Source organism: Salvia splendens, chromosome 18, assembly GCF_004379255.2.
Source record: "Salvia splendens isolate huo1 chromosome 18, SspV2, whole genome shotgun sequence".
Lineage (NCBI taxonomy): Eukaryota > Viridiplantae > Streptophyta > Magnoliopsida > Lamiales > Lamiaceae > Salvia > Salvia splendens.
In genome coordinates, this window is record NC_056049.1 from 19,944,087 (window position 1) to 19,961,074 (window position 16,988).

At 40.3% G+C, this 16,988-nt stretch overlaps 1 protein-coding gene across 1 annotated transcript; it reads left to right on the forward strand.

Annotated features, from left to right (window-relative positions):
- Positions 1-205: 205 nt before the first annotated feature.
- On the forward strand, positions 206-1,868 carry LOC121776875. Its single transcript, XM_042174029.1, has 3 exons — positions 206-1,048; positions 1,140-1,232; positions 1,761-1,868. Exons 1-3 carry the CDS (start codon positions 206-208, stop codon positions 1,866-1,868), a joined length of 1,044 nt encoding a protein of 347 aa, XP_042029963.1.
- Positions 1,869-16,988: the final 15,120 nt, after the last annotated feature.

Here is a 16,988-nt window from a genome sequence, read left to right on the forward strand (position 1 = left end):
AAGGGTGATGCAGAGGTGATGTTAATGCTGAAGTTTCTGACCACAGTCAAGCATCAAATATGTGATGTGTATATTGTGGGTGGGAAGAAGGGTGGCCTACTAGGGTAAAGTGATGTATGATCCCGACCAAAGTGAAAGTAGTCACTAAAGTGAAAGTAGGCCACCCTTTCCATCAACTGACTCCCAGGATGAAGGGAGAAGAAGGATGGAAAGGCATGCTAAAGTGATGTATGATCCACGGTGTGATCATAAGATTCTGAAATTGTGTATTGGGATGGGATTTATTGATGGTTTTCAAGCAAGGGATGCTCTGACAGACCATGCAGTTGAGAATGGTTGGGAGATACACTTTAAAATGGCAAGTAGGAAGGCATTTGAGGCAACTTGCAAGAGTCCTTGCAAATGGTTCTGTTCTTGGAGTATAGTGAAGATGAATGGTACTGTTGTGATAAAGAAACTTGAACCGGATCACACATGTCCAAGGGCTATGAGAAACAAGATTGTGACCTCAAATTGGATTGCCAGAAAATACTTGCATGTGTTTATACTTAGGCCAGAGTTCAGTTGTAAGGAGTTGGGTAAGGACTTGATGCAACGGTTTGCATTTGATGCAACCAAATGTAGGTTATACCACTCCAAGAGAAAGGCAATTGACATGCTGAGGGGAAAGGTGGAAGCTCATTATGCAAAAATGAGGAGCTACATTCTGGAGTTGAGTAAGTCTGACAGAGAAGGGTGGTTTGAACTACATGTAGATGTAGGTGCTGTTTTCAAGGCTGTGTACATCGGTTTCAGTGGCCTGAGAAAGGGATTCAAGGAGGGATGTAGACCTGTAATTGGTCTAGATGGGGCTTTCCTGAAGACATATCTTGGTGGGATATTGCTAACCGCTGTAGGGACTGATGGAAACAATCAAATGTACCCCATTGCTTGGGCTGTGGTTGAAGCGGAGAATGAATTATGCTGGACTTGGTTCATTAAAATTCTGATTGAGGAGTTGACATTGGGTGAAGGAGTAGGAATCACCATTATCAGTGATCAGCAAAATGTATATACTATTATCACTTATCTGTTATGTAGTATAATTTGTGATTTGTTGTGGGCTTTGTTATGTTGACACTTACAATGTTGCTTGATAGGGACTTGAAAATGCAGTACAGAGTCTACTTCCATTGGCTGAGCATAGAAACTGTGCAAGGCATATCTATGCAAACTGGAAAAAACACACAAAGGTCCACTTTTGAAGCAGATTTTCTAGAAGCTTGTTAGAAGTACTTACATGGAAGAGTATGATATTGCTTGGAGAGAGCTGGAGAAGGAAGATGGACAGGCATATGCAGACTTAATGGACAAGATGTAAGGCTTTTCTAACACCTGACAACTGCTCTGATGCCATTCTGAATAATGTTTGTGAATGTTTCAATGCCTATATTTTGGAGGCAAGGAGTAAACATGTGTTAGACATGCTAGATAAAATGAGAACCAAACTAATGGAGAGACTTTACAGAAAGAGTGTAGACATGGTGAGTGCTGGGATAAATTCAAATGTGTGTCCAAAAGTGAGGTAGAAATTTGAAGCTATGGTCTATGAAAATAGAAACTGTACTACCATTCCTGTAGTTGGGGGGAAATTTGAAGTTAGTCACTTTGAGGATAGGTTTGTAGTGACTAATTCCTTAAGGCAGTGTGAGTGTAGGAAATGGGATTTGACTGGCATCCCTTGTCTCCATGCATGCACTACTATTCATTTCCTCAAGCAGAATGTGTATGATTATGTCCATGAATACTTCTCGTTGAGCAAGTACAAGTTGGCCTATGGATATGGGTTGCCATCATTAAATGGGGAGAAGCTCTGGCCTCATGCTTAGGGGTACCCGGTTGTACCTCCACCTGTGAAGAAGATGCCTGGTAGGCCCAAGAAGGTGCGAATGAGGGATCCATTCGAGAAGGATCCGGCCAGACGGACCCAATAGAATGAGGAAGATTTGTGTGATGACATGCCAGAAGTGTTTACAAGAAGGCCACAACTCCTGAACTTGCAAAAACGAGCCAGTTGAAGTGTTACCAAAGCCAAAGGTATTACACTCTAGTTGTAATCAACGTACGCTCTATTTTGTTCCAATATTTACTAACATTGCAAGTACTCAACTTATAGGCCAAGATGGGAAGGCCTCGGAAGACACCATCCAATGCAGAAAGTGGTACCACCGCAATAACAAGGAGATCTGGATGAAGGGGAGGTCGTGGAGGACGAGCCGGAGGCCGTACTGGAGCACGTGGTGGAGGTCGTGGAGTTGTTGATGGCTCAATCCCCACAGTAAGCTGTTTTTGAACTCAATAACTCAATGCATTCATAAGGGAAAAATCACTACAATATTCTTGGTTCCGTAGTGTGTTACATTGGAGTTCAACTTCATATACTATTACATTGGAGTTCTATTAGATAAGCTACAACAATATCCAAATGACGATGCATAAAACGCAAATGACAACCTTTAAGTTCCGGTTTTGACGATGCAAATCTGCGACAACACCTTGGAGTGCTTCAACTTCAGCGGTTTTGGAACGGACGTTCTCATCAAGTGCATCCTGCTTAGCAACTCTATCTCTCAATGCTCTTTGCACGTTGTCCCTATCCAGCTTCAATTTTTTAAAGAAGTACTCTTGATTCGGTGACAACGATGGATCAATCCAACGAAAGAATTTGCAATCGTCCTCCTTCCAGACTTGGGAACGATAGAAGCGTCGTCCGGGATTGGCATCCGTATTTGATGTCACCACATCAGCTTCAAGACCGTGATCACAGACCACTGCCTCAAACCTCGGCCAAGTTTTGCTCGAATTCTGGGAAGACGTGGACATCCTGCACCAAAACCACAATTGAACATTCAAACCACAGTCTTGAACCCTAATTCTGGATGAAACATTATACAGAACCCTAATACCAACACAACTCTAGATTGCAAATTCAACATTCGGGATTTCAACAGTCATGAACCCTAAATACATATTGCCAATTGCACATTCGAAATTGCTCAATCCAACCACAAAATCGGGAACCACAAAATCACATATTCAAAATTGAACCCTAAATAGGTAGTACAAGCAAGCCCTAAAATTGAACCCTAAATCGAACCCTAAAACCGACGAAATCAATCGCATATTCAACGAAACCAACGAACCCTCAAATTGAACCCCGAATCGAACCCTAAAATGAAACTATGGTCTTACCTTGTTACGGGATTTCAAGGACAATCGAGATTGCAGCAGATTTGCAGGATGAATCACGATTTGATTCTGAGAATCGACAATGGGTGGGGTGGATGAATCGCGAGGAGGAAGATGAGTGTTTGATTTTGGATTCAATTTGGAGTTGTGATTTTAACCTAATTGCATGTTGGTGGGATGAAATGACGTCGTTTTATCCATTAGAAACGACGTCGTTTCAGGATTTTCCGATGCCAGACACGTCAACATTTAGGCATGCCACATAGGATATTTAGTTGCCGGAAAACACAGGGTCGGCTCAATTTGGGAGATACCAGCGACCCGGCAAAGTTGGTGACTTTATACGCCAATTTTAAAGGTCATGGGAAAACCCGGAATTCGGGCAAAGTTGGTGACTTTTAAGGCAGTTATCCCTAAAATCAATTATTAACTAAACCGGAAATTTTAAGTTAACCGGGTTTTTTTGGCAATAAAACCAGTTTATGGCCGGTCATAATGTGGCCATATAGCATTTTCCCTTTTATAGTCAACAACATTGGACAGCCCAAATCAACGAGCTTCTCAATTCATTATCGTAAGATATAGGTGTAATATTGAGCTAATATGAAACTGATATGGAATTCCGAGTTTTGGGTCTTTTAAAAGATATTTTAGAAATCTTAATATTTATTGAGAAAATCAGAGAATGGTTTGTTATTTTTCTGTATTATTCACCCTTTCAAATGTTGGAGTATTCTTTAATTTTACAGGAAAAATGTTTTAACATCATATTTTTTGCATTTTCTTTTTGCTTATAGACTATAGTAACCTCATTCGGTTAGACTCCAATACGAAGAAATGTATGTATGTCAACCGTCATACCTTGATTATACAAGTAGATATGAGGTTTATAGAGCAAATGTGCTATCTTTCTCCCAATATAGATAGATTAATTTTGGAAAAAGTTAATGAGTCGGTGTGTAAGATTTCAATGAGAGATCGGACGACATAAGTATTGACCTCTAATACTTCCCATGTCTCTTTGGAAATTAAACGTTTTCCTTTTTGGGTTGTCCCAATAAAACTGAAACGTTTCCTAAAATGGAAACAACACTATTTTTACTTTTTCTTCTCTCTTACTTTACTCTTTCTTCGTTGACTTACAAAATAACACTGCATAAAATCTTGTGATGGAAACCAAATGTTACATATTTATTGAGATTGAAGGAATATAATAGTAAGTCGTTTGCCTCTCAGAGATAGTATAGGGGAGTTGTTGGTCTCTTAAAATGCATCAATATTTGTGCTGCATTTCATTAAATTTAATACATATCACAATACCATCCATGTCGACAAAAAGTATTAAATATTCGTAATATACAGTAATTTACTGTTATCAATATAATATTCTCTCCATCCCAAGATAGTTGAGTCTATTCATTTTTAGTTTATCTCAAGGTAGTTGAATCATTTCCTTTTTGGTAAAAATTATATTCCCTCTCTTACTTTAATTTTTCTTAATCTCTCTTACTTTACTATCTCTAATTCTCTACTTTAATCTTTAACTAATCAATTTCATTAATCTTGTGTCCAAAAGAAATGCCCTAACTACCTAGAGATGGAAGGAGTATTTCAAAAAAAATAAAAATAAATGTGCGATGAATTTGACTGAGGTATAAATCTTACTCCCTCCGTTCCATAGCAATGGAGGCGTTTTTTTCGGCATGGAGATTAAGAAAAAATTGTGTTAGGTGAGTTAGATAAAGAGAGAATAAAGTGGAAAATGAAAAAAGTAGAGAGATGAAGAGAGAATAAAGTAAGAGAGAGTAAAGTAGGTGTGGAGAAATATATTGACTTTTACTAAAACGGGAAATGACTCTATTACTATGGAACGGAAGGAGTAGTATGTAGAATCTAGGGAAATCATAGGTAGATATTATCGTGAGTTAAATGCCATCGTCTATTCATATAGAACGATATTGTTTGGTCGAAAAATGTCAATAATATACTCTCTTCGTCTCGTTTAAGATGACACGTTTTTCTTTTTAGTTTATCCCAACTAAGATGACATATTTCCTTTTTTGGAAACTTTTTCTCTCCAATTAATACACCCAACCAATTTTTCTCACTCATATTAAAATATTCATCTTTCTTTTTCTCTCTATTTCAATACATACACTCATCTTTTCTCTCTCCAATTAAACATTTTAAGGACACCCACAGTGGGGCGGACGATAGGTCGCCCGATGCCTCGGGCGCGGACGATGGACGATGGACGATGCGTAGTCCTCACCCGACAGATAGTCCGCGGAGGAAGCGCGGACGATAGGGCATCGTCCGCCCACTGTGGGCGACGCGGACGATGCAACGCGTTTTTGTTTTTTGTGTTTTTTTTTAAATTCGAAAAATTCATTTATATAAATACCCCCTACTCCACCTTCATTTGTAACATTTTAATTCGCATTTTCACTCTCAATTTACACTAGAAAATGGATTCTGTTGATTACTCAAGTCCTAATAGTCCGATGTTTGGAGGTGGTGCACGTTGCCCGGGTACACAAACTGACGAATATCGGTCGTTCGACCCCGACACGCAGTACGATCCCGAATTCAGTACGGATTCGTATGATCTGTCTGACATGGAGCCGTCCCTAACTCACCCCGCCGCCCCTTCCCCCCGCGCCGCCCCCTCCACCGCTGCCGCCCCGCCAGAAAGAAGCGGATCAGTACCAGGCGTACAAGTTGCCACATCCGGCAACGAATGAAGAGTACGCCCCCGGGAGGAAGAACTACCAACCGAATAAAATCCTCGTCATGGCGAGGTGTTGGGTGGATATCTCGGAGGACCCGGTATTCGCGAACAACCAAAAGCAGCTTGCGTACTGGGAGCACATCGTCGAGTGCTATAATGAGGCGAAGCCGCCGAGACCGTACAAGCGCCATAGGGAGCAACTCCGCAAGCACTGGGATCAGGTTAAGAAGCAAGTCAACCTGTTCGCGGCGGAGTACGAGAAGTGCTCGAGGGAGCAGGGAAGCGGCGAGAGCCTGAGCGATGTGTGCGATAGAGCGCTGTTGTCGTACCAGGTCATGTACGGTGACTTCAAGCATTTCAATGTCTGGGCGCTCTTGAAGGACAAGCATAAGTTCCAAGGCAGGATTCTGCATCGGTGCGACAAAGAGGACGAAGACCACCGACACTGGTGGTTACACGAGCAGGGAAAGAGGCGCATACCATGTGGACCTCAACCAGACGTACACGGAGGATGAGAGTTCCGGCACACCGATGTCCTCCCGGCGTCCCGTAGGCGTCATGGCTGCGAAGAACAAGGGGAAGGCGAAGGTGACATCCTCCTCGCAAGCCGCGGCCGCTCCCCCATTACCGATCCCGACCCCGACCTCGTCGGCACTTGCCTATGCAGAGTTGGCAACGGCCTCAATGGCACAGACGTTGTTCGACACGCATAACGTCCTCATGAAGTGTACGGACCCGGCCAGAGCCGAATACCTCCAGGGGTTGATCAATGAGCTGCGCCGGAAGTTGGGGCTTTTGTAGAGTAGTCAACTTTTTTAATTTCTAACTCGTGTAATTTTTTTTAATCAATGTAATATTTGCCATTTTTTAGTTAATCGTTGTGTTTTTTAATTAGTTTGAATTTATATATTTGAAAACATTTAAATTAATTAACAAAACAATAATAAAACCTATAGGGTTCTCTTTAGGGCGCCCTTACGGCGCCCCACCGCAGGTGAAAGGGTAGGAGGATAAAAATGCTGACGTGGCGGTGCATAGGCGGGCTTTAGGGCGCGCCTTAGGGCGCCCTACTGCTGATGTCCTAATCAATAACTCCTAAAATCCCACCACGGCCAAGAAATGTGTCATCTTAGCCGGGACGAAGGGAATAATAAATGTAGGCGATTGATTTTTTTATGAGATAGGATAATTAGAAATTCATTTCATAATTTTTTTTACTGTTGTTAAAGTTACAAGACTTATTGAATTAGAGGAAATTTCATGGTTTTCCATTAATTTACACACTCTGATATGTTAATATTATGTTTGATACAAAATATTGTCCAACAGCATAGAGAGGACTATACACGAGCGGGCAATTTAAAAGGGTACACATCTGACGATCGTGTTGGAGGTTGTTGTCAACCAACGATTGTGGATCTAGCATGCCTACTTTGGTGTTGTTGGGTTGAACAACGACCTCAATGTATTGAACGTGTGTCTAGTGCTCAACAACCTGTGTGCCGGGCGTAGAGTTCACGACTACCCACCGCTGGCACAATATCCTCCAAACACGATGGAGGTATAGTGAAAGGAGCGGCCCGTGGATGGCACCGTCCACTAATCGCCGACATCATCTATGTATGTATCATAATGCATAACATGATCATTGAAGACGAATGACACTATGTCATGGCATGGAGCGACGATGCAAGCTCGAGCACCGCTAGTTCGTTCGTTGTAAGATACCCTCCAGTACAGGGTGGTCCTCTGGACATGTGCAACGTCATGGCCTGTTCAACTGAGATGCGTGAAGAAGAAGCATACACTCGCCTCCAAGCAGATCTAATTGAAGAAATTTAGATATGCACTAACTTTTTTCAGAATAGATATTATGTTTTTATGTATTTGTTTATTTTAAGTTTCTTTGTTTTATTAATTTTTAATTTTTGAATAAAGAATGGATTTTTTGTATTTTAATTGTTCAAACATTTTGTATTTTAAGTAAAATAGCTTATAATTATGAATAATATAATTTCATAGTTAGGATCTAAATGGTTTTTAATCCTAAATATTAGGAAAATAAAAATGTGGAGGGAGCCTGGAATCTAGATTGAGAATAGGTTAAGAGCATCCACAGCGGAGAGCACAAAGTTGTTCGTCCGTCCGTGCCAGCGGCACGGCACTGCTGTCCGCCGTTGCGCTCTTGCCGCTGGCGCGGCGCTACTCGATGCATCGACCACGTCTGTGCCAGCGAGCAGCCGACGTGGCGCGTTCTGATTGGCCAACGGCATTTCCGTTGGAAATTCAATTTTTTGTAAAAAAACGAAAATAATACCAAAAAATTAAAAAAAATTCACAATCCCAAAAAAACGACCATTTTTTACCATTTTCTGTATTTTTTTATTTTATATTTTTTTATCTCCAAAATCATCTATAAATACACATTAATCATCCATTTTTCACATCATATCATCCCTCATTCATTTTTTTTTATACAACTTATCTACACCTTCATCTCTCACTCAAACCCTCAAATGGATTATCTCATTGTGGAAGCGGAGCGCGAAGAACAAGAATACTATGAACAACATTGTCCCGCCTATGAAGCCCATGTCGCAGCGAATACCCCTGCCCCTCCTCCTCAACCAACTAGATCAACTCGCCGCTACATCCATCATGATCGGGAGTGAGCCAACGAAAGGCTCGTTGCCGACTATTTTTCCGTCCAGCCGCGGTTTCCGGAAGATTACTTTCGGCGCCGTTTTCGCATGTCAAAACTCTTGTTTATGCGTATTGTCAACACATTATCCGCCCGTGTTGAATACTTTCAAACAAGTACAGACGCAGCTAGTCGGCAAAGTCTCTCGGCGTTGCAGAAGTGTACGTGTGCCATCCGACAACTTGCTACTGGGCAAACGGCTGACCTCTTAGACGAGTATTTGCATGTCGGTGAGTCCACTGGAATCCTTTGCCTTAAAAATTTTTGCGTGGCCGTTCGTTCAGCTTTCGGGGATGAATTCCTTCTGGCACCCACCACCGATGATTGCCAACGGTTGCTTCGTCTTCACGAAACAGTCCATGGTTTTCCCGGTATGCTTGGCAGCATTGACTACATGCATTGGAGGTGGAAGAATTGTCCGACTGCTTGGAGGGGGCAACACTTAAGTTGCCACAAAGGCGGCGGCCCAACACTTATCCTTGAAGCGGTCGCCGACTACCGCCTATGGATTTGGCATGCATATTTCGGTGTTGTCGGATCCAACAACGACTTGAACGTGCTCTATTCTTCCCCACTCTTCAATGATGTGTTGAATGGTGTAGCACCGGCGGTCGACTTCACCGTCAACGGAAATGCATACCACATGGGTTACTATCTCGCTGATGGTATCTACCCAAGGTGGTCGACTTTCGTGAAGAGGCTCAGCAAACCGCAAGACCTGAGAGAGGTTCTTTTTGCGCAGCGTCAAGAGTCCGCTCGGAAAGACGTCGAAAGAGCTTTTGGGGTCCTTCAAGCCCGATTCAACATTGTGAAGGCCCTGTCTCGGCTGCGGTACGTGAAAAATATCGCCGACATCATGTACACGTGTATTATCTTGCACAACATGATTATAGCCGACGAAGGACCGGGGGCGGCTAGCTTTTATGACGAGGATGAAGACGGAAGCTCAACCGCGAGGTCTCCACCACGCGGAGGTGTGCATACGACGGTGGGTGAGAGGATCAACACAAGGCACACAATGAGCGATACCTGAACCCACGTTGAGCTACAAGAAGACCTAATCAAACACATTTGGGCGAAATTCGGCCACGAGTAGTGGATTTTTTTTATTTTATGAATTTAATTATGTAATTTTTAATTTTTAGGATTTTATCTATGTAATTTTTAATTTTTAGGATTTTAATTATGTACTTTTTAAATTTTAGGATTTTAATTATGTAATTTTTATTTTTTAGGATTCTAATTATGTAATTTTTAATTTTTTTGTAATTTGTAATATTATTTCGGTTATTTTTAATGAATTTTAATATTGTGGAAATGTTTTTATTTAAATTGAATAATAGAATGGTGGGACCCTTGAGCTTGTTGTTGCGGAAGACCACGAATGTGGTTGTTGTGCTCTTGCCTAAGAGTATGGAGTAAAAGTGGATCCGGGCCAATATCCGTGCTCGTTGGCAAGAGTATAGCCGTGGATATTCTAATAATCTTCTCAGCAGCGCCGCAAAAGTAAAGTTTAAAATGATGCAACAGTGTGCATCAGTGACGTGACATTATTATCTAATAAAACTGACGTCACATTATACTTCCTCCGTCCCGAACTACTTGCACTTATTTCCTTTCAGGGTGTCCCAAATTATTTGCACTCTTTCCATTTTTAGTAAAAATTATCACCTACGGCCGCAATTGTTGACTTTGCTATACACTCATTCCTTAATCTCCGTGCCGAAAAGGAAATGTGCGAGTAGTCTGGGACGGAGCGAGTATTATCTAATAAAACCGATGTCACCGATATTGAAATTGGATGGGATGACAGTGACAGGACAACTTGAGTGGGAAATGCTGGTATACAGTGTTCAATATTTAAATAGTATTATTTCTTGTGTAACTACAAGCAAGATGCGCTGTAGGTAGGCATGCACAATCCGGCCCGGCCCGCCGGTTAACCGCCGGTTCGGGCCCGCCGGTTCATGAACCGGAACCGGGCCCGGAACCGGCGGGTTGAACCGGCAGAAGGGTCGAAGGGTCGGAAGGGCCGGTTCAGGTTCGGCAATATATTGAACCTGAACCGGCGGTTCAAAACCGGCGGTTCGGCGGTTCGAACCGCCGGTTCAAAGGGTCGACCGGCTAGGGTTCGTAGGGGTTCGTAGGGGTTCAAAGTAGGGATTGGTATGAACCGGCGGTTCGCCGGTTTTAGGCGAAAACCGCCGGTTTTGGACGAAAACCGCCGGTTTGAACCGGCGGTTCCGACCGGTTTCCGCCGGTTCCGGAAGCTTTTCAGGCGTAGGGTGCTAGGTGAGGTCAGAAACCGGCGGTTTGTGTCGGAAAACCGTGGACCAACCCGCCGGTTTTGTGGAAAAACCGCCGGTTTTGAGGTTGAACCGCCGGTTCAGGCGGTAAACCGGCGGTTCGGCCGAAAATTTGAAATTTTGAAATTTGTTTTTTTTTTTTTTTTTTTATTTCTTCCAATTTTACTCCTATAAATACCCCACTTCTCCTTCATTATTCCTTGCCCCATTCCTTGAGTTTTCGGAATTTCATTCTCAATCTCCATTTCTCTATTCTCTCCTCATTCTCTCTAATTGCGCAAGTTTAATTCTACAATTTCTACTCACTACTATATTTGTTGTGCTCATAATTTACCACTTCTTTTATACTTCATACATATTTTATTCCAAGTCCATATTACTTTTCATTTATCAATATATTCAATATGTCTTCTTCTCGTGGTGGATCGGGACGTGGTGATCGGGGCAAGGGAATAGCCCAAGATCAAAGCACTACGCGTCCCTCAAAATCTCGACGACCTAGTCGTCGAGATGTTATGGACGAGGTTTCCCGATTGGCAGCCGAACGCATGCAAGTAAGTAATGAAAAATTTGTTTTCCAATTCACATGCACAAAATTTCATTAATTTTTTTTTGCGTTCATACTTTTAACTTCTACGTACATAATATTTGTAGATGGAAGAAGATCATAGGACCGCCATGCTACTTGCTGAAATGCAACAAGGCGGGGGTAGGGGAGATGAGGAGTTCGACGTTACTATATCGTCGGACTCGGACAACAACGAGGATAGATCGCATTCTCGTATTCCTTCTAGCACCGGCGGAAATGAGGAGATGCCTCCCCCTGCACCCACTAACACGGCAAAAGCTTTGAAATCGGACATTTTTATCAAACACTACAAGAAGGTGGCGGTGGTGATTCCAAGTCCTCACGATCCGAACTCTCAAGAAGAGACTTCGGACTTTCATGTTTACTGCAACTATTGCGATAAAGTGTACAAATGGTCCGCCGGTGGTGGATATGGCACCCTCCGTCGCCATTTAGTGGCAAAGCATCCGGTAGAATGCGGCACTGCCTCTACCCAAAGCCAACTAAACTTCCAACCCGCCGGCTCGGGTTCGTCAGGTGCGCCTCTATTTAAATATGATAAAAAGAATTTTGATGATACAATGACTAGATGGGCGGCTATGAAGCATATGCCCTTTAATGTTTTTGATGACAAAAGTTTTGAGGTTACTATGCAAAGTGGGTTGAATGTAGCAATCAAAAGAATAGGTCGAATGACCGTGCAACGATCTACCGTTCGGCAGTGCTTGGAGAAAAAGGTAGAATTATCACGTTATTTAGTTAACATGGGCCACAGGGTGAACATTTGCTCAGATGTTTGGACGGATTGTTTTAACCGTCATTCATACATGGGTATTACGGTTCACTTTGTGGACAACAGTTGGACTTTGAACAAGCGTTTAATTGGTTTTAGAGAATTTGAAAGTCCACACACTGCACCCGAAATTGCTTCTTTGATTATACAAGTGTTGAATGAGTTTCAGCTATGCAACAAGATATTTTCTATTGGTTTTGATAATGCAACTGCCAACACCGCAAGTATTGCCGATTTGATTGCGGCTTGTACACCGGTAATTGGAGGTAAGTATTTTCATCAAAGATGCATTTGCCATATTTTAAATTTATGTGTACAGGATGCGCTTGAATTATGGCAAAAGCATGTCTCTCCTATTAGAAATGCAGTTAGATTAATCCATCAAAAGCCAGCTATTGGCAAAGCATGGAAGAAATATTGCCATCAAAAGAATGTCAGGTACACGAATTTTACTATGGATGTGTCTCATAGATGGAATTCGACATATGATTGTCTGAATTCTACCTTGACACATAAAGATGCTTTATGTGATTTTTATAGAACTAACCCCTACCGTGATTTATATCTTTCGCATAGTTGTTGGGATAACTGTTTGGCTTTATTTAAATTGTTCAAATATTTCAAAAATGCTACTGTTGAATTGTCGGGTGTTTATTATTGCACTGCTGTTCGTGTTTTGGAGCATTGCATGTACATATCCCTTGGTTTTAAAACTGCAATGAAAAATGCTTCCTCTTCTCCCGAGTTAATGTGCGTTTTGTATTATATGATTGAAAAATGGCTCAAGTATTTCAGTGAGATTCCTAACGTGTTTTTGATTGCAAAGGTATTGGATCCAAAATGGAAATTAGCAGGTACCTCTAGAATTTTAGATTTTTATTATAACAATTTGAGTTCAATTGATCTTGGTCCCCTTCAAGCAATCCAATCCGATACCAGTGACGAATTTGGAGTCGACCTCTCAGAAACCTTTCAAATAAACCTCCCGGACCGGTCAGTTGTGCAACAAAACCTCGAGTATAACTTGCGCTCTCTCTACACCGAATATGAAACCAAGTATAACACCACTCACCAAGTCAGAAGACCCCCTCCTCCACAACATAACTATGGCTTTGCATTTCAAGCCGATTATGATGACCCCGACGCGCAATCCCAACTAGCCGACCTATACAACTACAGCACCGGTGGAAGGTCCTCAGGTATGGTCAGTGAATTAGATTTATATTTTGAATCACTCTTTTCCTTTGGTGATGAAGGTCCTACTCCTCCCGCCCAAATCGACGTCCTCGATTGGTGGGGAACCCACGAGAAAGATTTTCCCATCCTTGCTTCAATGGCCAAGGAGATTTTTTCTGTTCCGGCTTCCACCGTCGCCGTCGAGTCCGCTTTTAGTGTTGGCTCGCGCGTTTTGGATGAATCAAGAAGTAAGCTCTCGGCGAAAAATATGGAAGCCGTGATGTTACTTGATGATTGGGCCAAAGCTGACGTCCGAGAACAAGAAAATGATTGGAATGATCGTCAAGAGGGATCACAAGATGAATTCACCGGGGATGAAGATTAGGCCAACCGTCAACCGCCGCCGGCCAAGCCAAATAGGTAAGTAAGGTAAGAGAACTACGTGGACTTTGATTCCCTAATGCAAATGAGCAATTGGGATACGTAGGCACCTCAACTTAAATTTTTAATTTACGTTGAGCTCAAGTCCTTTTTCTTTTATTTCTTTTTTTCCCATTAATTCCTACTTTAAAAATATGCAAATACAATTACATAATTGTATTTGTATATACTCTAGTCGATGAAGTATATTTCTCTATACGGCTAAATGAGGGAAACTTTTGACAATTCTACTATAATTGTTGATTGTTAGACGAAACTCAACATTTAAAGTTGAATTGCTAAAGGTGTCCTTAATTTAGTTATGTAGAAAGATCTTCTTCGCCGGTTAAGAGTATAAATATAATACACTTATACGTTTAAGAACTTCAACGTCGTTTCTTGTCATTTGTAATTAGTTCTTCACTAGTAGTCTCATTTGTATTTAAATTTTGTTTAAGACTTCAAGACCGCCATATGTTTTCAATTTGTAATTGTTGTAACTTGTAACGTGTAATTTGTAAACATGCAATTTCAATAAAATTGCAACTTTAGCCGTATTTTTTTCAATTTTATTTTCTCACATTGCATACAAAAGCAAACTTGAAAAGTGTAATGTAATTTGATTAAAATTGAAAAGTTAAAAAATGCAAAAAAAAAAAAAACAAAACAAAACAAAAATCGTCGAACCGCCGAACCGGCCCGGAACCGGCGGTTCGAGCCGAAAACCGCCGGTTTTGAACCGGCGCGTAACCCGCCGGTTTTTTGAACCTGAACCGGAACCGCCGGGAGCTAGGCGGGCCGGTTCAGGTTCGCGAATTTTCCGACCCTTGACCCGCCGGTTCGGGCCCGGAACCGGCGGGTTCCGACCCTTGTGCATGCCTAGCTGTAGGTCTCCAACTTCGATTTAAAATTTCTATGATATTACATCATATTCTTATTTAAACATAAATTATGATTTTATTTTGTCAATAATCTTTAAATTTTAAAAGTATTTATAATAGTTTTTAGACTAAAGATTTATTTTATAATTGGTCCTTTTGTATTATTTGTTTTGAAAACACTCCCAAAAATGAGATGGGCATTTTTATCCATTTACATTTTAGTTTTCAATTTGATATTTTTTCAAACTATTATACTGCATGCGATATTATGAGTATATTCAAATTTTGATCTGACACGAATCCGCACGAAATTAACCTAAACACGAACACGCACATTTAGGATTTAGGTTCTTATAGGGTCGACCCAATAATAACTCGGAAATTTTGGGTTGGGTTTGGTTGGATTTGGGTCGGGTTGGGTTATCCGTTAAGAAAAAAAAATTATTTTGATTATATTTATTAATAAAAATAATATATTAATTTTTAAATTTTAATTATTTTTATTAATTTAAAAAATATTATAATTTTAATTTTATTAGTAAAAATATGATTAATACGGTTATCAATTATTTTTTATGATAAAAAAATATTACTGCATACTTAAATTTTATTAAAAAATAATTATTTTAATTATTTTAACTTTATTAGTTAGATTTAATTTTAATATACTTTAATTTTATTATTTGGATTTAAAAATTATTTAAATTACTATAATTATTTTAATTTTATAATATCTTATTTTATCGTGTAATATCAAATTTTAATTATATAATATCATATGTCGGTCATTATCGTATAACGTATATATTGTGTAGTAACTTACTATTAGGGATGTCAATCGGGCCGGCCTATCGTATAACATATATATTGTGTAGTAACTTACTATTTACTATCATTAAAAGATGACCAATATTTTTTGGATGACACGAAATCCGCACGAATCCGACACGACCTATATTTTTTTGGATGACACGAAATCCGCACGAATCCGACACGAATCTGTTTGGGTTGAACCCGATAAGAACACGATGATTTGGGTTGGGTTGGGTTGGGTTGGGTTGGGACACGATAAGGTTGGGTCGATATTGGGTTGACCCGATAGCAACCCAATCCGCACGATTTGTCAGCCCTAATTTAAATCTAGTTTTGCATAGATTAAAACCCGAGTTGTGATCAATGTCGAACTAATTTTAAAGGCCGAACTAGAGACTAAATTATGGCCATTAGATATAGTTTTTGATGAGATGCGAAATTATTTCGGTCTTCATTATAAGCCCATTTTACTTAATTGTAGTAGGTTTATTACTTTATTCTGGTACGTAATACCTTGAAACCACAGTATATTTTACTTACTTCCCGTAGGTTTTGAAATGATTCAACACATGCTTTATTCGAATTCATTGAACTGAATTTTTTACTCTATTCACTTTTAAAAATACTTGAATTTATTCCAGTAGGTTTATTACTTCATCCAATAACGTTATTAATTCATTGGACAATGTATTTACTTCATTCAAGTGGGACTTTAAATGTTTCTACACATACTTCATTCAAATAATTTATTAGATCATTCAAGGTGCTTATTACACCATTCAATTAGGCTATCATTTCATTTTGTTGTTATAGCTGAAATTTTGGGACTATCACAGCGTCGACGGGATGGTCTTGACGCCTCCGTCCGTGAAACAACTTGTATGTAATGGAATGAAGTAATAATCCTATTGGAATGAAGAAAAAATCTACTAAAATGAAGTGATATATTCTGGAATGAAGTTTAATCATCCTAATATTTTATGACTTATTTGCCCCCTGGGCTGAAGTAAAATAGGCTCGTGATGAATGCGGAAATAATTTATACATTTACGCATCTTATCCAAAAAACTATATCTAAAAACCTTAATTTGATTTAGTTCTGCGGCTCGGCAATAAGAAGTGCATTTGCATGTAATGAGACTCGATTATATATGTACTACTCCCTCCGTCCCCAAAGAATATGCACTTTGGGGTCGGCACGAATTTTAATGTAAAATTGGTAAAGTGAGAGAGGTAGAGAGAAAAAGTAAATAAAGTATTGTTAATGGAGAATGAGTCTCACCTCATTAGAGAGAAAATACTTTTCAAAATTAGAAAGTGTGTATTCTTAGGGGTGGGGAATTATACCAAAATACCGGACTTACCGTACCG

Bases quoted from the DNA above. Each gene is read 5' to 3' on its own strand.
- LOC121776875 (XM_042174029.1), top strand. From the start codon at position 206: ATGGAAAGGCATGCTAAAGTGATGTATGATCCACGGTGTGATCATAAG. The intron at 1,049-1,139 runs GTATATACTATT...GTTGCTTGATAG, and splicing joins TTATCAGTGATCAGCAAAAT to GGACTTGAAAATGCAGTACA. The intron at 1,233-1,760 runs GTCCACTTTTGA...TTCCTCAAGCAG, and splicing joins ACTGGAAAAAACACACAAAG to AATGTGTATGATTATGTCCA.